The sequence below is a fragment of the Triturus cristatus genome, chromosome 5_2 (assembly GCF_964204655.1).
Source record: "Triturus cristatus chromosome 5_2, aTriCri1.1, whole genome shotgun sequence".
NCBI lineage: Eukaryota > Metazoa > Chordata > Amphibia > Caudata > Salamandridae > Triturus > Triturus cristatus.
The window spans coordinates 515,705,973-515,729,284 of record NC_140588.1 but is presented as its reverse complement, the minus strand read 5'-3'; the positions used below and the strand labels follow the sequence as shown (position 1 = coordinate 515,729,284).

Sequence of the window (23,312 nt, the reverse complement as noted above, 5' to 3'; positions counted from 1 at the left end):
GGCAGGAGAATTGAGCAACCGCCTCACTGGCGCTGGCAGGGTCTACGTGGGCGGTGGGCCTGCCTTTCTGTCCCCAACATGGACAATCTCTGGTGCCAGATTGGGGTCATATAATAGTAACTCCTTTCAAGTAAGAAAGGAGCGGCACTCTGGGATGTAAGTAACAGTGTCTGTCCAGAGTAGCCTGATTGAATAAACAGAGTTCCTTACATTCCAGAGTGCCGTTTCTTTCTTACATGAAAGGAGTTGTGATGGTTTAAAAAAGTGTTGCGGTAGTGCTTTAACGGGCACCACCAGCTTTCTGGAAGCAAACGGGAGTAACCGCAAACCAGGAGCAGCATATATATATGTTAAATGTATTGCGGCACGAAGATTTAATTATAAACAAAAAACTGAATTAGGCAGCCCCAGTGCTTTCTTGGGTGCGCCTTTGCCTTCAAGAATGTTTGGTTTATAACAACTTTGCAACTGTTCAATTGATCTGCATGAAACATTCCAAAACAAGGTACATACACTGTGGATTCTTCATGACAAGTTTTGTGGAGATCCGTTAAAGGGGTCCTAAAACTAGGAGAGGGCATTCCAAGAGTGATATATAATTTTAGCTCAGGTAGGATTCTTTACTCAAAAACACAAAAAACACGGGGGGCGCTAGAGGGCGTGCACGCAGTATGGCCGCACTCATGTGAGGCTCCTGCTGCCTGGACTAACTATCCTGCAGTTATCCTTTGTATTTGATCGCCCACCGGACCGCGACCAGGTGTACCTGTGGCTGTTGTTCCCCTGCGGCTCCGCCTGAAGTTTGGGAGCTGTGAGACCCTCAGGAACGGAGTGAGAGGCACCGCAAGTTGCGCCGAGTCCCCGACTGCTGCGTGGTGGTGGCTGCGGCCGGGATCTGGAGCTACGCGATCCCGGTGCTGACCGCGAGGCGGGTAGGCCCCGGACTGTCCATTGCTGTCGCGGGGACCCCCGGAGTGGGGATCGCGGAGACTGCTCGAGGGAGTGGAGAGGCGGGCAGCGCGGGGGCTCATGACCCGTCCTGTGCCTGGCTTGCCCCCCCCCCCGCCGAGCGACTTGCCTGGGATGAGCTGCGGAGCGACGAGACCTGTGCTCCCTTGACTAGTTGTGCTGGTGGCCGGCGGGGACTCTCTGCGCTGCACGGAGGGTGAGCCGCCGCCCCCCCTCCCCCATCCTGGACTGATTGTGCTGTTTGGGGTGTCACTGGATGGTTGCCCCCTCCCCCGGCGCTGTACCTGTGCCTTCGGGCTCTGGCCTATTTCCCACTGAATGTGTTCCGGATCCCCCGCTTCCCGTGAGTCGATGCCCCCGGCAGATGGGTGGCCCTCCTGTTGAGCTCGCTGCGATGGGGCTCTGAGGTCTGTCGGGGGTGGCACTGTGCCACAACTTCAACGGGACTAGTGATTGGGACCTGGACGAGGTGCGTCGACGTGGCCCAGGGCTGCGCCGATCGGGACTCGACCGCTGCTGAGACCCCCTGGGGCTTGCTCCTGACCTCCCCCCTCGCATCCCCTCACTCTTGACCGGGGGTTGAGATCACCGGCCTGAGGGCCCCCCTGATGTTGGACTGCTGGTGTTCCTGCCGTGGGGGTGCCTCGCTGTGGGGCTGCCTCCTTCCCGTGTATGGGCAGAGGGTGTTCGAAACGGTGTGCTGGCCAGATCTGCCCTGGTGAGGGTGTGAATCGACAAGAAGTTCCCTTCCTGGATTTCTCCCAAATTACCGGGCGGGTCCATCGTCTGCTCCGGCGCCGGCGGTGGCTGAACTGCCCTTTGTGAGCCCCTGCTCCTGACCTGCCTGTGGCGGGGGTGACCTTGGCTCCTTTGGGGTGGGAGGCGACTCCCTTCAACGCGCCCACAATGGGCAAACATGACAATAAGCAGTCGAAATTGTCATTTGCTACCCCAGTTGCTAAGACGGGGCTGCGGAGTGCGCATGATGATGGAGAAGCACAGGGCCCCCCGGCGTCTGACGCGGACGTGGCCTCACCGCCAATGGACCTTCAACAGATGATACGGGAGATGAGGCAGGGCTTGGCCACCGTTGTGGACAAGGTGGACCGTCTTTCTTCACGTATGGATGCGTTCGCACAGAAAATCGATGTCCATGAGGAACGCCTCACTGAGGTCGAACGGCGGATCTCTGACAGCGATTACACGACTGCTTCCCACTCTACGCAGCTAACGAAAATGGACAGTGTTCTGCGGATCATAGCTGCTAAGAATGAGGAGTTAGAAGCCCGCAGCCGGCGTAATAATATTCGCGTGGTAGATGTGCCAGAGTCCACCAATACGGGGCGCATGGAGGAGTATGTGGAGAGGATCCTCCTTGCCTCTATTGGCTCGGAAACTTTCTCTAAACAGTTCATCGTGGAGAGAGCGCATCGCTCACTTGGACCGCGACCGCGTCAGGGAGCCCCACCTAGGCCCATCATCGCGCGGCTCCTAAACTACCGCGACCGAGATGCTGCGCTGCGGGCTGCGTGTATGAACCAGACCCTGTCATGCGAAGGTGTCAGCTTCACCATTTTCCCAGACTTCACGCCTGTTGTTCAGGAGCAGCGTCGCAAATTCGTTGATGTTAAGAAAAAGCTCCGTGCTCTCCAAATCGACTACGCGTTGCTTTATCCGGCGAAGCTGCGGGTCACCCATCAAGCGAAGCAACATTTCTTCACGAACCCGCAACAAGTGGAGGACTTTTTGAAGTCCCTGCGGAGGGTGCGATCCGAACGGCCTGATGAGGAGGATGCGGCCCAGGGGAACGAACATTGACTGCTAGCCTGTGGGTCACGGGGATAAATTCCCTTACACCAGTGTGCGGATTCTCTGCATTTTCCTGGTGGCCCGCCCCGTGGGCCCTCTTGATGGGCGGCGTCAAGACTGATCGAGACAGTCCTGGTCGGGTGCTGGTCGGGGATCGGTAATGTATGCCAGGCACCACCCTTCTCCCTCCCTCTGTGACTATAGTGGGAAACGGGCAGTAATGGGTGGATATGTGTGCCCCCTGGATGACCCCCGTAGGGTGTACCCCATTGACTCACCTGACTGAGTTGCTCCTGTTGAGCTTTCTGATGGCACTGACGGGTGGAGGGTGGGTAGTTTTTTCTGGCAAGTTGGGGTTGCTTCAGTGGGTGGGGGGTGGGGTGGGGGGGATTCGGGGCTCTGTTGAATTCCTTATTTCTGTGGCGTTGCGGGACTGGTTCTGGGGCGGTAGAGAGGGTTCCCAGTTCAAGGCTCTGTGGGATTGGGTGCTTCACTTCGCCCCATGGATCGGTAATTGAGCTTTGTGCGGGGTATACTTTGGTGCAGACAGCTGGGTTGGGTGGGAGACCAGGGATGTTTAGTAATGTTATTGCAATGTTTGATGCAGCTGTGTTCGGGGCGTTGCCGTCCACGGAATTGTCTCAAGCTCTGGCTGTGCGGTTGCGAAAAGGTCCCCAGGTGGGACGTGGAGTGTACGCAATTGTTGGAAGTAGATATTACCTTGGCTTGACTGATGTTGTAGACTGCGGAGCGATGGTGGCTTGGCGCGTGATGTGTGGAGTAGATGGCGTGTATGGCCGATGGGGGCTGAATGAGCGAGGCCCCTTTGCCAGTGCATTATCTTCCCGTTTTGTATTGACCTGGCTATGGGGGACACTGACTTGAACATACTTACATGGAATGTCAGAGGCCTGGGGGACCCTAGAAAACGGAGACACATCCTGTCCTATTTAGATCGCCACGCCGTACACATTGCGTTTCTTCAGGAGACCCACTTCCGGGCGCGGGCTGCCCCTACCTTTGCTGGTAGATGGGCGAAGTACTCTACTTTTTCTTCCTACTCATCCTACTCTCGAGGTGTAGCCATATTGGTTAAAAGGAATACCCCCTTCGTTCTCGCGGGCACGAAGGGCGATGCTCAGGGCCGATACTGCCTGATGTGGGGTAGACTAGGACATAGAATGGTTACTCTGGCCTGCTGCTATGGTCCCAACGTGGACGACCCGGCCTCCTTTGTTGACCTCGTTGCAGATATAGTCGGTGTGGGCACGCAGCACCTCATATGGGGGGGAGATTTCAATGTCACGCTTACTCCGACATTGGACAGGTCCCACCCGGCCCCACATCAATATACGCGGTCCCGGGAGGCGCTTTTGGAGATCATAGCGGAGCATAGACTGATTGACGCATGGAGACACCTCCACGCGGATGACCGTGAGGGCACTCACTTCACGGCGCAGGCGCGCTCCTGGGCCAGGCTCGACTATGTCTTCCTGGCCCCACAATTTCATGTGGCGCTGGTTGGGGCACGACACCTTCCAAGAACCTTCTCGGATCACGCGCCAGTACGAGTTACATTGAGGGCGGAAGAGCTCGGCCCCCCTCTGGCGGCCTGGCGTCTACAGCCCATGATGCTCCTCAATGCCCCTTTTCAAGAGGAGCTACGGGAGGAATGCTTGGCTTTCTTTGAGCGCAACAAGGACTCCGTGCAGGACGTTGAGACTATTTGGGATGCATTCAAGGTGACCCTGCGGGGTCTGTGTATTGCCAAGGGGTCGGGTGTCCTGAAGAGTATTACAGCGCGCCTGCACACCCTGGAGACTGAACTTCGGACGCTAGAGACGTCGCTGGCGGCCAACCCCGATGATGCCACGTTGGCGAGTATTCGGGACAAAATCTCGGAATATACTGCTGAAGCCGCCCGGGAAGCAAACTTTAGAGGCAAGTACTGGGTCGCCCGGAGTTATGGTGAGGGCGAGAGGCCGGGGAAAGCCCTGGCAGCGACAATGAGGCTAGCGAGACCCTCTAATACGATCATGGAGATTGTCGGGACGGACGGCACACTGTACAGGGATACCGCACATATTCTCAACGCGTTTGTGGCCCACTATCGTGTGCTTTACGCGTCAACTAGGGTTGGGGAGCTCCAACTGCATGACTACCTTGAGGATGTGTCCCTGGGGTGGCTTAGTGATGCGCAAAGAGAGTTTCTGAGCTCCCCCTTTGAACTAGACGAGGTGCGAGAGGCCATCATGCAGATGAGGTCGGGCAAGACAGCCGGACTTGACGGGATACCCATTGAATTCTACAAAACCTATATTGACTTTATGGCACCGGTGTTGAGAGAAGTCTATGAGGATGCGTTAGAGGTGGGTCATCTCCCCCCTTCGATGCGCATGGCCCTCATCACATCGCTCCTTAAACCGGGGAAGGAGGCTAATGACTGCGACTCCTACCGGCCTCTCTCCCTCCTTAATTGTGATGTGAAAATTTTAGCCAAGCTCATCGCCAATCGCATTAACCTGTTACTCCCTAACCTGATACTGCCGGACCAGGCCGGGTTTGAGCCAGGTAGGGCTATGTCCCATAATCTGCGCACTTTCTTCTCGATCCTTAACTCTGTACATGAGGACCTGCCCATGGCCGCCGTGTTCCTGGACGCCACGAAAGCTTTTGACTCCCTTGAATGGGACTACCTGTTCCAAGTTTTGGGGCGCATGGGATTCCCGACCGTATTTATCTCGTGGATTAAGTTATTATATACTACTCCCACGGCCAAAGTATTGGTGAATGGCCGGCTATCCTCTGCGTTCCCTATTACCAGAGGCACCAGACAGGGATGCCCCCTTTCGCCCCTACTATTTGCTTTGGCCATGGAGCCTCTGGCGGCCAAATTGTGGCAACACCATCGTGACAAAGCGCTGCGGTGCTTCCAGAGGCAGATACTAATATCCATGTATGCCGATGATATCACCCTCTACGTGCGTGATCCGAAAGAAAATCTTAACCCGCTCCTCCGGGAATTTATTCGGTTTGGCATGATTTCTGGTATCCAGATCAACTGGAGCAAGTCTTGTTTGTTCCCCCTGACAGCTTCCACTGGGCGCTTTGCGCTTGACTTCCCCCTTGTCTGGTGTGAGGGGGACTTTAAATATTTGGGCATCCGTATTGAAAAAAACAGGGATGAACTCATGCGGGCTAACTATGGGACGGCGATGTCCCGCATTACGGATTCCATTACTCGATGGATCGCTCTGCCCCTCTCCATGGCTGGCAGGTCCTCATTGATTAAGATGGTAATCTTACCGCAGCTGCTGTACCTTTTCCTGAATATTCCCTTTTATCCCGGTGCCTTTTTCTTTCGACAGCTCCGCTCGGAACTCATCAGATTAGTTTGGGGCGGTAAGTCACCCCGACTCCAGTGGGAGATCCTTATTAAACCCTTTGATCAGGGAGGATTTGGCATTCCCAACTTTGAGCTCTACTATCAGGCAGCCCAGGCGCATTATGCTTACTTTTGGATGCGGCAACCTCGATATATGCCACAACTTGCGGCTGAACACTGGCTGGCGCACCCCATTCCCATAGAGGGCGCGTTGTACATCCCAGTGACAGGCAGAGATAAGACGCCCATGACATTGATTAGCACGGTGACTGCATGGAATCAGTTGGCTGCCACTCTAGGGCTTGACCTGGTGTACGCACCACTCCTGCCTCTTGTTTATCACCCAAGCATGCCCCTGCTGCAGGAGGCGGGTTTCCGAAAGTTACTTCACGCTATACACGTGAAGACGTGGGGTGACTTGTACCACAATCGCACGTTCCGGACCATGGAACACATGTTTGCCAGCATTCAGCCTACTCCCCTCGACGTTTTTCTATACCTCCGCCTCCGGCAGGGGTTGAGAGCCCTCATGCCCGGCTTCCCCCAGGAGCCCCCGCATATGGCTCCGCTGCATCGTATATTGAGTGATGACACTCCGGCTAAGCTCGTTTCCAAAATATACCGATCGGTACACTCCTCCACACAGGCGCCGCAGTTGGCAGCCAGGGAGAAATGGGACTGAGAGTTGCAGGCCCCGTTGACGGATAAACAGTGGCAATTCTGCTTAATGCAGACGGACCGCGTCTCCTCCAGTAGCCGCCTCAGAATTATCCATTATAAATACATTCACAGGCTCTACTACACGCCGGCCAGACTTCACAGATATCAACTTCGTGAGGATGATAGATGCGACAGATGCCAGGCTCCAGGTGCGGACTTACTTCACCTGGCGTGGTCGTGTGATGCAGTTCATCGCTATTGGTGCCAGGTGTTTGAAGCGCTCTCAAAAATGATCAACACAGTGTTGATGCCCTCCCCTCTCCTGGCCCTGCTGGGCTATGTGGAGCCTATACAGGCGACGCACCGCAAATTCATTGCGCTTGCCTTTTTGTTTGCTAAGAGGAGAGTGGCGTGTCGCTGGGGCAGAGGCAGGGCCCCAAAATTCAAGGACTGGGTGCGAGATCTTGTTTACTGTCAAGATCAGATCCGTACGTACTCTGAGCTTATGCCGCCCACGTCGCGGCCCGCTGACATATGGGCTCCGCTGCAATGTTATCTCCTAGCTGGGACGACGGCCCCGGATGGCATTCAGGCTTCTGAGTGAGCTCGTGCTGGGGAACTATGGCGCCTGGAGGGTAGCTGCCCGGGGATGCTGCCGGGGTGGTTGGGTACTGTTTGCGCTGAGGATATGGGTCTCCATTCTGACTGGCGTGGGAGGATATTGGTGTGTAGAGTGTGGAATGAGAGGTCCCCCCCCAAGCGTCGGTACCCCATACAATGACCTTGATGGCTTTGGTATATGGATGCTGTTTTACACTGGATTTGTAAGGCTGTTCACGCCACCCCTGCAAGTAATGTAATGCCTGTGCCTCCTTCAAGCCTTCTATGTATCGCCCATGATGATAGGTATATGCAATGTCGCTCCTTGAACACAGCTGTATGTTTTGTCTTAAAGTTCCAAAAATAAAATTAAAACAAAAAAAAAAAACACAGCAGATCATAATTACACGAACGTGAAATGTGAACAGAACTTTACTTAAGGAAGTAACAATTAGAAAGGAATATGCTACTTGCCAGTATGCATCTGTTCTTGGCATGTAGAGCTGCAGATCTACACACTTGTGCATAGATCGCCATCTGGTGTTGGGCCCGGATGTTTGCAGTTTGTTTTTCCTCTTGGAAAGTCTTTGGAAGTCGCGAGGTCGGTGACTCCTCCTTTGGATCGTATTGCGCATGGGCTTCGGCTCCATCCTTAGATTGTTTTTCACCAGCAGGGAAAGATGGAGCGTAGTAGTAACAGTGAAGATGCCCATGTGTGTGTTATCTAAATAAGAAAAACTCGAACAGATAAAGGTAGCCGGAGAGGCGGGTGGGCGTGTGTAGATCTGCAGCTCTACATGCCAAGAACAGATGCATACTGGTAAGTAGCATACTCCGTTCGAGGCATATGAGCTGCAGATTACACACTTGTGCATAGATTATATAGCAGTAGCCACCGTTAGCGGCGACCACCCGTATCTGTTGCAGTGGTTTGAAATAATGTTTTGAGTACAGCCTGGCCCACACTAGCTTGTTGCTTAGTTTGCACATCTACACAATAGTGTTTGGTGAAAGTGTGCGGTGTTGACCATGTAGCGGCTTTGCAGATATCATCTAATGGGATGTTCCCTAAGAATGCCATGGAAGCCCCTATTTTTCGTGTAGAATGGGCTTTCGGGGAATGGATAGCGTTCTCTTTGCTTTATGGTAGCAGATTTCAATGCATTTTACAATCCACCTAGTTATCCCCGATTTTGAGATGGGGTTACCTTTGTGTGGTGGAGTGAAAGAAACAAACAGTTGTTTGGTCTGACGGAAAGATTGTGGTCTTTGAATGTAGTAGAGTAAGGCTCGTTTCACATCCAGTGTGTGACGAGCCCTTTCTGCAACTGTCTGTGGCTGCGAGAAAAATACTGGTAGTTCTACTGTTTGTTTAGGTGAAAGGGAGAAATGACTTTAGGGAGGAATTTTTGGTTGGTACGGAGAACAACTTTGTTATGGTGAATTTGGAGAAAGGGTTCTTGAATGGTAAGTGCTTGTATCTCACTGACCCTTCTAAGGGAAGTGATGGCTACAAGAAAAGCGGTTTTTCATGTTAGGAACTGTAGTTCACATTTCGAGGTTCAGGGAAGTGATGGCTACAAGAAAAGCGGTTTTTCATGTTAGGAACTGTAGTTCACATTTCGAGGTTCGAAGGGAGGCCCCATTAGCCTTGTGAGAACGATTGAATATGCTACTTACCAGTATGCATCTGTTCTTGGCATGTAGGGCTGCTGACATTCATATCTGTGCATAGATCGCCGCCTAGTGTTGGGTCCGGATGATTGCACATTGTTGTCCTGGAAGAGTCTTCGAAGTATCACGAGATAGGTGACTCCTCCCCTGGACCACAGTGCGCATGGGCATCCTCTCCATCCTTAGATTGTTTTTCGCCATTGTGGCAGTGATGGAGTAGATACAGTAAGTGATGACCATGCTATACAGTAATTCTGAGTGCTGCAGCCGCTACAGGCGCCGGGGAGGAGGGTGGGCGATATGAATGTCAGCAGCCCTACATGCCAAGAACAGATGCATACTGGTAAGTAGCATATTCAGTTCGAGGCATGTGGGCTGCTGAATTCATATCTGTGCATGGAATACATAGCAGTTCCTCCATTAGCGGCGGCTACCCGTGCCAGCTGCAGCAGTCTGAAAAAGAGTTTTGAGAACAGCCTGTCCTACAGCTGCCTGCTGTTTTGAGTGTACATCTACACAGTAGTGTTTGGTAAATGTATGTATAGTGGACCATGTGGCTGCTCTACATATTTCCTGTAATGGAATGTTTCCTAGGAAAGCCATGGACGCCCCTAACTTTCGTGTTGAGTGGGCTCGTGGGGGAATCGTTAATGTGCGTTTAGCTTTTTGATAGCAAATTTGAATACATTTAACGATCCATCTGGCTATCCCTGCTTTGGAAATGGCGTTGCCCTTGTGTTGTGGAGAAAAGGCAACGAAAAGTTGTTTTGATTTCCTAAAGTCCTTAGTTCTGTCTATATAGTACATGAGGGCCCTCTTTACATCTAGTGTATGGAGCATTCTCTCTGCGACATTTTGTGGATTTTGAAAGACAACAGGCAGTTCAATAGTTTGATTCATGTGGAACTGCGATATCACTTTGGGCATGAATTTGGGGTTGGTACGTAGTACAACCCTGTTTGCGTGAACCTGTATGAATGGCTCTTGAATGGTTAGTGCCTGGAGCTCACTAACTCTTCTTAATGAAGTGATTGCCACTAAGAAAGCTACTTTCCAGGTGAGGAATCTCACATGAATGGAGAGGTTCAAAGGGTGGACCCATTAATCTGGTGAGGACTAAATTGAGGTTCCACACCGGTGCCGGTGGGTGTCTTGGGGAAATTACATGTTTGAGTCCCTCCAAGAAGGCTTTGATGGCAGGCACTCTGAATAAAGAGAGGTGCTGCCTGTTTTGGAGATAGGCTGCTATTGCGGTTAAATGGATACGTATTGAGTTGTATGCCAGATTGCATCGGTATAAGTGCAAGAGATAACAGATGATGTTTTGAATGGATGCGTCCAGCGGGTTAATGTCATTGTTGTTGCAGTAAATGACAAACCTTTTCCATTTAGCCGCATAGCAAGCCCTGGTAGTGGGTCTCCTGGCCTCCTTGATGATATCCATACAGTCAGGTGGCAGGTTTAGGTAGCCAAACTCTAAGACTTCAGGAGCCAGATTGCCAGGTTCAGCTGTTGCGGATCTGGGTGCTGAATCTCGCCATGGTTCTGCGTTAAAAGTGCGGGTTTGATCCGCAGCCTTTGATGCGGCACCACGGAAAGTTCCAGAAAGGTGGTGTACCATGGTTGGCGCGCCCATGTGGGAGCAACTAGGATGAGTGTCAGTGAGTGCTGTCGCAGTTTGCGGGCCACTAGAGGTATTAATGGCGCTGGGGGAAAAGCGTACGCAAATCTGCCGGACCAGTTCATCCATATCGCATTGCCCTGTGACTGTGGATGTGGGAACCTGGCGGCAAAGCTTTGGCATTTTGCGTTTTCGTTTGTGGCGAATAGGTCTATCTCTGGATGACCCCACTGTTGGAAGTACGGTTGGAGAACTGACGGATGTAGCTCCCACTCGTGCATTTGGTGGCTGTGTCTGCTGAGCAGATCCGCCATCTGGTTGTCCTTGCCGGGGAGATGTTCCACCATGAGGAATATGTTCCTCTGAATGGCCCACTTCCACATGCTCTGAGCCAGATGAGACAACTGTGGAGTGTGTGTTCCTCCCTGCTTCTGTATGTAGTACATGGCAGTCATGTTGTCCGTCCGGATCAACACGACTTTGTTGCACAAGTGTACTTTGAATGCCTTTATGGCTAGGAAGATTGCCATCAGTTCCAGAACGTTGATGTGCATCTTCTTTTGTTGTGTTGTCCATAGTCCCTGCACTGTGTAAGTGAGTTCATGAGCTCCCCAACCCTGGAGAGAGGCGTCCGCTGTCAGTATTATTTGTGGAACAGGCTCTTGGAACGGTCGGCCCTTGCAAAGGTTTTGTGGATTCCACCAATGCAAAGAGTTGTATGCCCGACCGCTCACCAACACTAGGTCTTTTAATTGTCTGTGAGCCTGATTCCATTGATGTGCTAAGCACTCCTGAAGCGGGCGCATATGTAGTCTCGCGTGCGGGACTATGAAAATGCAGGAGGCCATCATGCCTATCAACTGCATGAACACTCGCGCAGGAAGGGAGTGTTGAGGTTTGAACTTTGAGATTAGCAGTTGTATGCTGTTGATCCTCACTAAAAGTGTTCATGGTCGCGCCCAGGTACTGTCGTACGTGTGCGAGTTGGAGATGTGATTTCGGATAATTTAGTGAGAATCCCAGACTGTGAAGAAGGTGAATGGTGAGGGACATGTGGCTGGCACATTGCTGGGCCGACTTTGCCTGAACAAGCCAGTCGTCCAGGTAAGGGAAGACGTAGATGTGCCGCCACTGTTGCTAGGCACTTGGTAAAGACCCTGGGTGCTGTTGTTACTCCGAAGGGGAGAACTTTGAACTGATAGTGATAGCCTTGAATAGTGAACCTGAGATATTTCCTGTGTGAAGGGTGTATGGGTATGTGGAAATACGCATCTTTTAGGTCCAGTGTGGCTAGGAAGTCCCCCTGACTGAGTAGCGGGAGAACCTGCCGTAGGGTGAGCATATGGAAATGCTCTGAGAGAATGTATTGGTTGAGGGGTCTCAGGTCCAGTATAGGTCTGAGCGACCCGTCCTTTTTTGGGATTAAGAAGTACAGAGAGTACACCCCTGTCCCCTGCTGGTTGACGGGCACGACCTCTATTGCACCTTTTTGTAGCATACTTAGCACTTCCTGCTGCAATAACGCCAAGTGCTCTACGGACATAGGACGGTGCTTTGGCGGTATGTTGGGTGGAGTGGACGTTAATTCGAGACAGTAACCGTGTTGGATAATGTCCCTGACCCACCTGCCTGTGGTGATGGTCTTCCACGCTGACAGGAACTGTTGGAGTCTCCCCCCGACAGGTGTTATGTGGTCGGGGGGCAAGGAGAGGACGTCACTGTTTGTTTTTGGGTGAGGACCTGGTGTTGCCGTAACCACGTCCTCTGCCCTTGGTGCTGGAGCCACGATATCCACCTCTGTTGGTTTTATCGTAGGTACTTTGTGTGCCCCCTTTAGTGTACTGCTGCTGTGACCCCTGACCTCTAGCTGCTCCTCTATTCCTGGGGCGACGAAAGGAGCCACTACGAAACTGCTGCGTCTGCAGAGCCCCCATTGATTTCGCAGTGTCATTGTCTTTTTTAATTTTCTCGAGGGTAGTGTCAACTTCAGGGCCAAATAAATAGTCCGGGTTGACCGGTTGATTGAGGATATTGTTCTGAATCTCTGGCTTGAAGCCTGAGATTCTCAACCATGCATGACGTCTCAACATGACGCTTGTGTTGATTGCCCTGGCCGCTGTGTCGGCTGCATCCAGTGCGCACTTGATGGATGTGTTGGTAAGGAGTTGTCCCTCTCTAATGAGGATCTCCGCTGCCTCTTTATATTCATCTGGCAAATGTTGGAGTAGTGATTCGAGTGTGTCATAGTGGGACCTATCATAACAGGCCAGGAGTGCCTGTGTGTTTGCAATGCGCCAGATGTTCGCTGCTTGCGCTGCAATCCGTTTGCCTGATGTCTCCAGCACTTTGGACTCCTTGTCTGGGGGAGGAGCATCACCTGTAGTTTGTGAGTGGGCTCTTTTGCGAGCATTAGCAACCACCATGGAGTCCAAAGGTAACTGACCCCTAATGTACATAGGGTCTCCGGGTGCAGGCTTGTACTTTTTTTCAATCCTGGGGTTTAGCACCCGTGCCCTGGCTGTTTCCTTAAAAATGTCTATGGCAGGTTTGAGAACCCCTTTTAACATGGGCAGAGTCTTGACAGTTCTTTCGGAAGAGGCGAAAGTGTCCACCAAGAAGTCTTCTTCGACAGTGTCAGACTGGAGTTCCACTCCATGATTGGCAGCAGCCCGTTCTATGAGGGCATTAAAGGCAGCAGTGTCCTCTGTGGGAGATGTCTTTACGTTATAAAGCTGCGTATCATGGGTATCTGGTGCGGTACCCTGGTCTGTGGGGTCATCCCATGCCTGATCTGGGTCTTGCAGGTGATCATCAGGATCGATATCCCCAGGGTAGGTGGTATCATCCCCTACATAGTCCTCTACTGCGTCTGCCTCTGAAGGCGTCGGAGAAAAAGACGGTTGATCCTGATGGAAGGGCTGAAAGTGTTCATGAAGCACTGGCTCTGACCCTGCCGGCAATTTGTGTTTGAGAGGAATTTTATAGGAGTCCAATCCCCTCTCTGGCGTGATTTTCCTTTTGCGGAGCATCAACCTGCCAGTGTTTGCGTCGATAAATTGTGGCTGTGAAGGCTCGAGATCTGTTTGTCCAGTGGCTGGGGACTGTGTCTTGCGGACACGTGTCCGAATGTCGAACAGTTTCGGCGCCGTGGGCGGCAACAACCCAAACGTGATGTTGGTCGGCGCCGAGGGTGCTTTGGACGCCTTGTGCGTGTCGGGACCCGACGTAGAGTGGAGGGCTGCCCGTTCTCTGATGCGTTGCAACGATGCCGAGACTTGTTGCACGGTGAACGCAGATGGCTCTTTGGAACCGGTCGGCACCTTGGAGGTAGGCGTCGAAGCGGCCCGCGACTTCTTTGCAGTCAAGGGTCATCGATTCAAAGGGAGGTATCGACGGTCGTTGGAGTCGATGACTTGGCGGGCGCCGTCGTCTTAGACGTCGACGTAGATGGGGTGGCCACCTTGACTTTGGTGGTTGGGGCCGATGTCTTCGGTGACAGAGGCCGAGGCGCCTTGTGGGGTCCGAGGGCCTTTCTCTTTGGCTAGGCAACCGTATCCGCTGCAGTGAGCTCAACACCGATATCCCTTTTTGCGCGTTCGGAGCCGATGACCTTTGCCGGCGTCGAAGGAGTGGAGGGCCTCGAGGCCTTCGAGCCGATCACAACCAGTTTCACTTTCGGTTTCGATGGAACTGGTGCGATGGATGGTTTCGGTTTCGCTGAAGGGAACCCAGTCGTCTTCGACAATAATGGCTCTTGCGAAATGTTCGAGGCCGGGCCTGAAGGCGGGGCCGAAGAACCGTGAGATTGATCTCGGGTAAGGCCCGAAGGCGATCCCTCGACCTGAGCCTCATGACAACGTATTTTGTCGGCCTCCGTATCGACGGGTTGGCCCAGCTCCTCGCTGGAGCTATCTTCCTCGGCCCGAAAGGCCTCATCGTAGTCTCCTACCTCGTCGACGACTTCTTCTCTCTGAAAGATCACCTCATCGTCGTCTTCTGATCGGGAATCGTGTTCGGAAGCGGGGCTGGAGTCTACGTCTTCCACGCTCTCGGCGTCCTCGTCTTCGGTGCTAAAGATGTTGGCTGGGGCAGGCGCCGATTGCTGCGCCTCCAATCTCGCTGCCCGTCGATTCCGGAGAGTCTTCTTTGAGCGGAATCGGGCACAGGCCATACATTTCGACTCATCGTGATCCGGTGAGAGACATTTGTTGCATACCGGGTAGACGTCGATGTGTGGGTATTTCGCGTGGCATAAAGGACACCTTTTGAACGGAGTCCTCGATTCCATCGTCGATTGAAGTTCGATGTTCGGACCCAGCGGATCCGAAAAGCTGGAAAAAGGTGCTAAAGCACTAAGAAACTATTCAATACCGAACGGAACCAGTACCGACGATAACTAAAGGCCTTTTGGCCTTAAACTGAAATTTCCTAACTTGAGCTAAGATAAGCACATCCGAACCCAATGGCGGAAAAAACATCCGAAACCAATGGCGGAAAAAAACAATCTAAGGATGGAGAGGATGCCCATGCGCACTGTGGTCCAGGGGAGGAGTCACTTATCTCGTGATACTTCGAAGACTCTTCCAGGACAACAATGTGCAATCATCCGGACCCAACACTAGGCGGCGATCTGGCACAGATCTGAATTCAGCAGCCCACATGCCTCGAACATTTAAGTTCCACACAGGTGAGGGTGGCACTCTGGGGGGAATTATTCTTTTAGGGCCTTCCATGAAGGCTTTAATGGCAGGTACTCTGAAGAGTGAGAGATGTTGCCTGTTTTGTAGGTAAGCTGCAATAGCTGCGAGGTGTAGTCTAATGGACGTATAGGCTAGATTGCACCTTTGTAGGTGGAGTAAGTAGCTTATTATGTGTTGTATGGACACGTCCAGTGGATTGATGGTGTTGTTATGGCAATAAACAACAAAACGTTTCCACTTGGCGGCGTAGCACGCCCTAGTGGTAGGTCTTCTAGCTTCTCTGATGACGTTCATACAGTCAGGGGGAAGATTTAGGTACCCGAATTCTAAGATTTCAGGAGCCAGATCGCAAGGTTGAGCTGCGCTGGGTCCGGGTGATGGATCTCTCCATGGTTCTGGGTTAAGAGGTGTGGAGAGAGGTGTAGTTTTTGGTGTGGCACTACAGATAGTCCCAGCAGTGTGGTATACCACGGTTGTCTGGCCCACGTTGGAGCTACTAGGCTTAGTGTGAGGGAGTGTTGTTGTAGTTTGCGCACCACTAGTTGAATGAGTGGGAGAGGCGGAAAAGTGCACACAAATTTGCCTGGCCAGTTCATCCATATCGCATTTCCTTTGGACAATGGGTGTGGGTATCTGGCGGCAAAGCTTGGGCATTTGGCGTTTTCGTGGGTGGCGAAGAGGTCTATCTGTGGATGCCCCCACATTTGAAAGTATGGGTGAAGAACTTGCGGGTGAAGCTCCCACGCGTGGATCTGTTGTGTCTGCCTGCTGAGCAGATCTGCCACTGTGATTTGGACTCCTGGGACATGCTGAGCTAGGAGAAAGATTTTCTGGGGTATCGCCCATCTCCATATTGTCTGTGCTAGGTGAGAGAGCTGTGGAGAGTGTGTGCCGCCTTGTTTTTGGATATAATACATGGCTGTCATGTTGTCTGTTCGGATCAGGACTGCCTTGCCTGAAATTTGAGTTTGGAAAGATTTTAGGGCTAAGAAGATTGCTAGTAACTCCAGATGGTTGATATGGAGTAACTTTTGTTGAGGTGTGCATTTGCCCTGTGTGATGAGATGTAATAGATGAGCTCCCCAGCCGGAGAGCGATGCGTCCGTTGTCAGTGCTATTTGAGGAACCGGGTCCAGGAACGGTCGACCTTTGGAAAGGTTTGTGGTGTTCCACCACTGCAGAGAGCGATGGGTGCGACCGTCTACCAACACCAGATCTGTTAATTGACCCTGGGCCTGGTTCCATTGGCGCGCTAAGCACTCTTGGAGAGGACGCATTTGGAGTCTTGCGTGAGGCACTATGAAAATGCAAGAGGCCATCATCCCTATTAGTTGCATAAACACTCAAGCTGGAAGGGAGTGTTGTAGTGCGAATTTTGCGCGTAGAGCTTGAATACTTGCAATCCTGGCCGGATTGGGGTAGGCTAGTGCTCTTAAGGTGTCTAAGGTGGCACCGAGGCATTGTTTTATGTGGGATGGTTGGAGATGGGACTTCTGGTGGTTTACTGTGAAGCACAGCTGGTGGAGTAATTGAATGGTGGTAGATGTGTGTTGAACACACTGCTTGTCCGACCCGCCTTTTATTAGACAGTCGTCTAAGTATGGGAAGACGTGGATGTGTTGTCTTCGTAAATGTGCTGCTACCACTGCTAGGCACTTGGTGAATACCCTTGGCGCTGTTGTGACTCCGAACGGGAGCACCTTGAATTGGAAGTGTTGTCCGTCCACTACAAATCTGAGGTACTTGCGGTGAGCTTTGTGCACCGGAATGTGAAAATACGCGTCTTTTAGATCTAGGGGTGGTCAAAAATTCATTTTGGGAGAGGAACGGAAGTACCTGCTGAAGCGTTACCATATGAAAATGGTCGGAGTGTATGTACTTGTTTAGGAGCCGGAGATCTAGGATGGGCCGTCTCGTCCCTTTTTGGTATGAGAAAATATAGGGAGTAGACTCCCATGTTTTGTTGGTTGGTAGGAACGGGTTCTATTGCCTGTTTTTGTAGGAGGGAGACTACCTCCTGCTTTAGGAGTATTAAATGTTCTTGTGACATTGGGCGCTGCCTGGGTGGAATGTTTGGTGGGGTACATATTAGTTCTAGGCAGTAGCCTTATTGAATTATTTGTGTCACCCATTTGTCTGAGGTGATGGTAGCCCAGACGAGAAGGAAATGTTGGAGTCTGCCCCCGACCGGAGTGGAATGGTCTGGGGGGAGTGGGGGGGGAAGTCATTGGGTAGACGTTGTGGCAGAGCGGGCGTTGTTTGTTTTGCCTCTGCCTTTATTATTGTTACTCCTATAGCCGCCACTTTGATAACCCCTTGTGAAGGTGGACTGAGTGGGGGATTTGTACTAAGTGGATGCGGTATCTGAGGAGCAGCCTCTAGATGTACTGCGAAAGGAAGAGCGGCGAAAGGAGCGTCTAGGAGGGTGTGACTGTAAGGCTCCCATGGACTTCGCCGTATCTTTATCTTTCTTCATTTTTTCTAGGGCCTCATCTACCTTTGGGCCAAATAAATGTTCCTGGTCAAAGGGATGGTTAAGGATGGAGGCTTGTACCTCCGGTTTAAACCCTGATATTCTCAGCCAAGCATGGCGACGGAGGAGGACGCTTGTATTGATGGCCCTGGAAGCTGTGTCTGCTGCATCTAAGGCACAGCGTATAGAGGTGTTTGTGATAGTCTTACCCTCGTGAATTAGTTTGTTGGCCCTAGCTTTATATTTCTCAGGGAGGTGGTGCATTATGCTCTCTAACTCGTCAGAATGTGCCCTGTCATATCTGGCCAATAGGGCTTGAGTATTGGCGATACGCCACATATTGGCTGCTTGTGACGCAGTGCGTATCCCTGATGCATCCAGTAGCTTTGACTCTTTGTCAGGTGGTGGTGCTTCGCCTGACGCCTGGGAATTTGCCCTTTTACGTGCAGTGGATACAACTGGAGAGTCTAGTGGTGCTGGCCCTCTGATGTAGGAGGGATCTGTAGGGGCAGCTTTGGATTTTTTCTCGATGCGCGGGTTAATGACGCTGGCTCTAACTGGGTCCTTAAAAACCTCTGGCGCATGCTTTACCACTCCTTTAAGCATAGGTAATATGGAGGTAGACCTATGTGTGGTGTTGAACGTGTCGAGGAGGAAATCTTCCTCCACGGGGTCGGTATGTAAGTCTACCCCGTGATAGTGTGCCGCCCTTTGTAGTAGGTGGTGGAACCCCAATGAGTCCTCTGGTGGAGATGGCCTGGAGGGGTAAAGGTCATCTTGTGGGACGTTGGGGATATCGGGTATATTGTAGTCGTCCCATGGGTCTGGGGATCCTGTAGGAGTGGGGTCCCCTGCGGGTAGGTCCTGGGGGACATCCCCTATGTGATCATATGGGTCCCCGTGATCATCATCTTGTGGAGAAGGGGTGGGAGAACGATGAGGTTGGGGTGGAGAAGGCGGGGGGTGGAAGTGGAGAAGGTGGAGGAGGTGGGGAAGGTATTCTGAACGGGGAGGTAGCAGAGTCCCTCCTTTTTGGAGGCGGAGGTGGAGCAGGCTTCTCCAAATGTCTCTTTTTGTAAGAAAGTGTCAAATGTCCAGTTTTTGGATCCTTGGTGAGTGTTTTCTGCAAGGGATCCGGTGTAAATAAGTCTGGTGAGGCTGGTCGGCGCCGACGGAATCCGGGGCGTTGGCTTTTTAGGCTTTTCCGTGCTGGTTCTTTGTTTGGAACCTGGTTTGGGAACCTCCGGACGCTTGGTCGGCGCCGAGATGGATTTCGGCCTCGAAGTGTTGGTGCCGGTGGCCATGTGTGCTTTGGTCGGCACCGAAGGTGTTGTCGGTGCCGAAGAGCTGGGTTTCGACCCCGAGTGCTTCGGTGCGGAGCTCGGGGTCGATATGGGGATCGGCTTCTTTTTCGGCACCAAAGCGTGTTTATCGGTGCCGGGAGTAGGCTGACTCGGGCCCAAGCCGCCTCTGCGCCAGGGTGATGTCCTCCACATCTGAGTCGTCGGCCTCGGAAGCGCTGACGAGGCCCTCTTCGGTGTACTGCTCTGGAGCGCCGATGCCTTCTCCGAAGATGTCATCCGGAATCGTCGTCGAGGAGTGCGCCATAGTTCTTCTGGCTCTTCGGTCCCGAATAGTCTTTTTGGACCGGAAGGACTTACACGCCGGACAGTCTCGAGCCTCGTGTTCAGGGGAGAGGCAGAGATTACATACCTCGTGGAGATCGGTGTGGGGGAATTTGGACCCACATCGAGGGCACTTTTTAAATGGAGTCCTTTCCATTAGCCAGGACAGAAGCTTGGAGAGGCCCGAAGGCCGCCGTCGACAACTGGAACTGATGGTCCGTGCCGATGAGAAGGCGTGTCGAGTGGGGGAGATCGCGATCGAAACAATACCGCGGTTTAAGGTGAGGATTGCGCGTCGACCGTCGAACTGGAAGCTGTTCGGAACCGGAGCGCGAAGATCACATCCGAGCCCAATGGCGGAAAAAAACAATCTAAGGATGGAGCCGAAGCCCATGCGCAATACGATCCAAAGGAGGAGTCACCGACCTCGTGACTTCCAAAGACTTTCCAAGAGGAAAAACAAACTGCAAACATCCGGGCCCAACACCAGATGGCGATCTATGCACAAGTGTGTAATCTGCAGCTCATATGCCTCGAACATAAAGTATTCAGGGTACTACAGTTGAGCTTGACCAACAGCCCACATGTAGGTTGGTCACACTCACACGTTGGGAGCAGGACTGTAGTCCAGCCCTTGCCACCAATTTCTGCTGCTCATGGGTCTGGCCGAAGGCCCAGCCCTGCAATGCATGGCCAAAGACAGTCAGCCAAACCTGATGCGTAGGGCCAGCATGTAGGGGTTCGACAACCACAGCAGAATGAATACAGGGATGGTGCAGAGCCCCTCAGACATGACAACCGTGGCAGAGAACACACTGAATGACATGAAGCACTCTGCCCTAAATACAATACAAGCCAAGGAATTATAAGGAGGCACCCAGTAGCAGAACCTGGATACAGTGCATAGCAGTTGTACTATAGTGTATGCAGGTGCCCAAATCAGTAGAGATGTGATGGCAAAAAATGTTGGAGAGAAGTGAGGTGAGTCCTGAAAAGTTACTTGTCTCCCCTGAGCACAAGGGTGATGGTGAAGCCTGACAGTGGAGTAAAGCTGATCCACACCCTTAAAGCAGATCAAAGATAAAATGTGAGGGAATCAATCATCAACATTTTTCAAAATATGGTTTTGTACAAAGAGTCCTCAGTGAGTGGGAGATGGCATACTACATGGTCAGGAGTCCAGATACCGAGAAGAATCCAAATACTGGAACTGTTGTGAAACTCCACACATTACCTGAGGCTGTGAAAAAAGGTTGCTTGACTTTTATTTAAAAGCTCTATAAAGGGCAGAAGAGAAATTTGTGAAGACCTCTGTTAAACCACCATTTCACAGCTGGAAGTCAAAGAAGGAACACAGTAGTGGAAGACACCTGGAGATCAGGATCAGGGTTTTGAGTGCAATGGCAAGGAAACACAAGATTGTATGTGGCAACCAAATGCTCCTAATTTTCTTTGTTGTGATTACTGAACTCAGGAAAAAAGATGAGAGCTACTGTTGACATCTCAGAACATATGGTCAACTCCAGCAAGACCCTGGGGGGAAATCAATGGGAGCGGTGGATATGAAGGGCTCTAAATTGTATTTGGTGACTATGACAATTAGAGGTTTGTGTTCTTGTACCCCTTTTCTTTTGCTTCCCAGCTCTTGTGAGATTGGGGTGCTATGACTATACAGTGTGGCACAATAAAATCTGATGGGAGGAAGGAGATGGAGCAATTCAATTGAGTGAGTGAGTGGTATTTATTCATGGTTGTTCGGTTGGCCCACGTTTGATTTGATCAAAGTTGCTTCAAAAGATTAGGGGGGGATGGGTGTGTGTGTGGTGTGTGTGTTTATAAATATATATCAATTAATGAGAGATTCACGTTGATTTTCCTGTATGATAAGGTACCAGCAACCTTTTTTTCAGCATGCATGAACTTTGCTTTCATGAAAGTTCACAACTGAAGAGCAACAGGCTCCAAATGTACTAGGATCAGCTACGTCTCCAGAAATGTTGGTTATTAAAGTTACTTAACGTGTTCAAACTTTGAAAACATCTACAGCCTTTGCCAATAAATCTAGACTACACCAATATTGTGCAAAGAAACTAACTATTTGAGAACATGAAATAATAGAAAACGTAGTGGGATGTCTGTTGAAATCCTACTTTAGTACTCGAAAACTGATCAAGATGAGTTTGGGAGCAAAGTGTTTTAACACTGCTGGAATCATGTACCTGTGTTTATTTTCTCATTGTATTGTCCTTAATGTATGACGGCTAAGAAAAGGTGACTAGGTGGAGCATTTGGCAGAGACTTAACAAGCATGCTTTTGTTACTTCATTCAAGGACCAACTAGATTATGAGACAATTCATGCTATCACCAACTATGTCTAACAACCACAACCAGTATCCACCAAATTTTAAAAATGGATGTTCAATGCTTACTTTCATCTTCATCCGTTTTCACAACCTGAATTAAATCTCGTTTCATGAAATACTCAAAAGCTGGAGCTCGTTTTTCACGGTTTTCATCAAAGATCCACAGATTCACTCTGGCCCTAGTGATTGCCGTATACAATTGCTTCAGCTCTCCATTTAGCATCTAAGTGAAAATAAAATTAGGACCAATCAAAACAAAACCAGCTAGATTAGAGACATACACTGTTCACATTTAAAACGAACTCCTGTCACAGTAGATAAACATTTTAATTGAAAAGATTACCTTGTGCATATCTGGGTTTAAGGCCAGTGGCCTGCACTGTGGCACTCCAAATTTCTCTATGGGCACCTCAATTAAGGGCTTGCTATCATCACTGGACTGAGATGTTGTAACAAAGGATGAAATTATTCTCCATTCCTTGGATGCCTGAAATATAAATATTTAATGAAAGATCTACGTTTCAGCAGAAAAGGTGACCGCACCAAACATAAGGACAACAAACAAAAACTTGCTTGCATTTACCCGATGCCATAAACTATGCAAACAGACATATTTTAAACACTTTACTGTCATTTAGTAGAAAGTAATGCCATACATTTCTATTTCACATTCTAGATTACATATAATTTGTTGTTTAACAAACTGGACATGCGTGAAGCGTCTGGTACATGGACCGCTGCCAACCACTCATTTAAAGTCCACGAATGCTCCATTTGTAAGATGCATGACTTTTTTTGTTATTTATTGCCCCGCTATCGTAACAACCCTTCCTTCCCTCTATGACCCTGGGCGGACTATAGGTTCCGTCAGTAACGACCTGTGCCGGTAACTCCATCCTTGTTTCCGGTGTATGTATCTTTTCCAGTCAGGAGTTCTTGTATTGTGTATACACACTTTCCGTGGGAAGGGTCTACCTACAGCCTTGGCCTGAGGTTTCATGTGTCGCTTGCACTTCCTATTGTACCTTCTATTGGTGCAGCAGGGGCCCATGTGATTGTAATGCTTTGCTTCCATGTCCTGGAACCTCACATTTTTGGGAAATATTTGAGTAGATCATAGCTCAGTTTTAACTGTGCGCGGCTGGACTAAGGCTTCCCATTGTCCCGCTATTGTTCGCTTTCTGAGCTCCGCTTTTCTTCTCTGGGCAGTGACGCAGCCTCTGCTATTGCCCACCACGTCAATTCCTTTTCCAGGCAATCAGCTGGTGGGGGTGGACGATTTCTACCCAATCTTTATTGCTCTTTTGGCTATCAAGAGAGGGAGGTCTACCTTGTTCTTCTTTGATCTTGAAACAGTCCCAACAAACATAGCCCATGTTGTCCAGGCTATGTCCCCCAAAACTTCTGACATAAACTGTTTCACTATTAACAA

At 50.9% G+C, this 23,312-nt stretch overlaps 1 protein-coding gene across 3 annotated transcripts in view; it reads right to left on the bottom strand.

Annotated features, from left to right (window-relative positions):
- Positions 1–23,312, bottom strand: part of TRANK1 (tetratricopeptide repeat and ankyrin repeat containing 1) — a 1,100,402-nt gene that overhangs the window by 313,698 nt on the left and 763,392 nt on the right. For all 3 annotated transcript variants that reach the window (XM_085607558.1, XM_085607559.1, XM_085607557.1), the window contains 2 exons: positions 22,224–22,367; positions 21,947–22,103 (listed from right to left, as the gene is read on the bottom strand). In XM_085607558.1, coding sequence (XP_085463684.1) covers positions 21,947–22,103; positions 22,224–22,367 — 301 coding nt within the window. The remainder of the gene's footprint in view (positions 1–21,946; positions 22,104–22,223; positions 22,368–23,312) is intronic.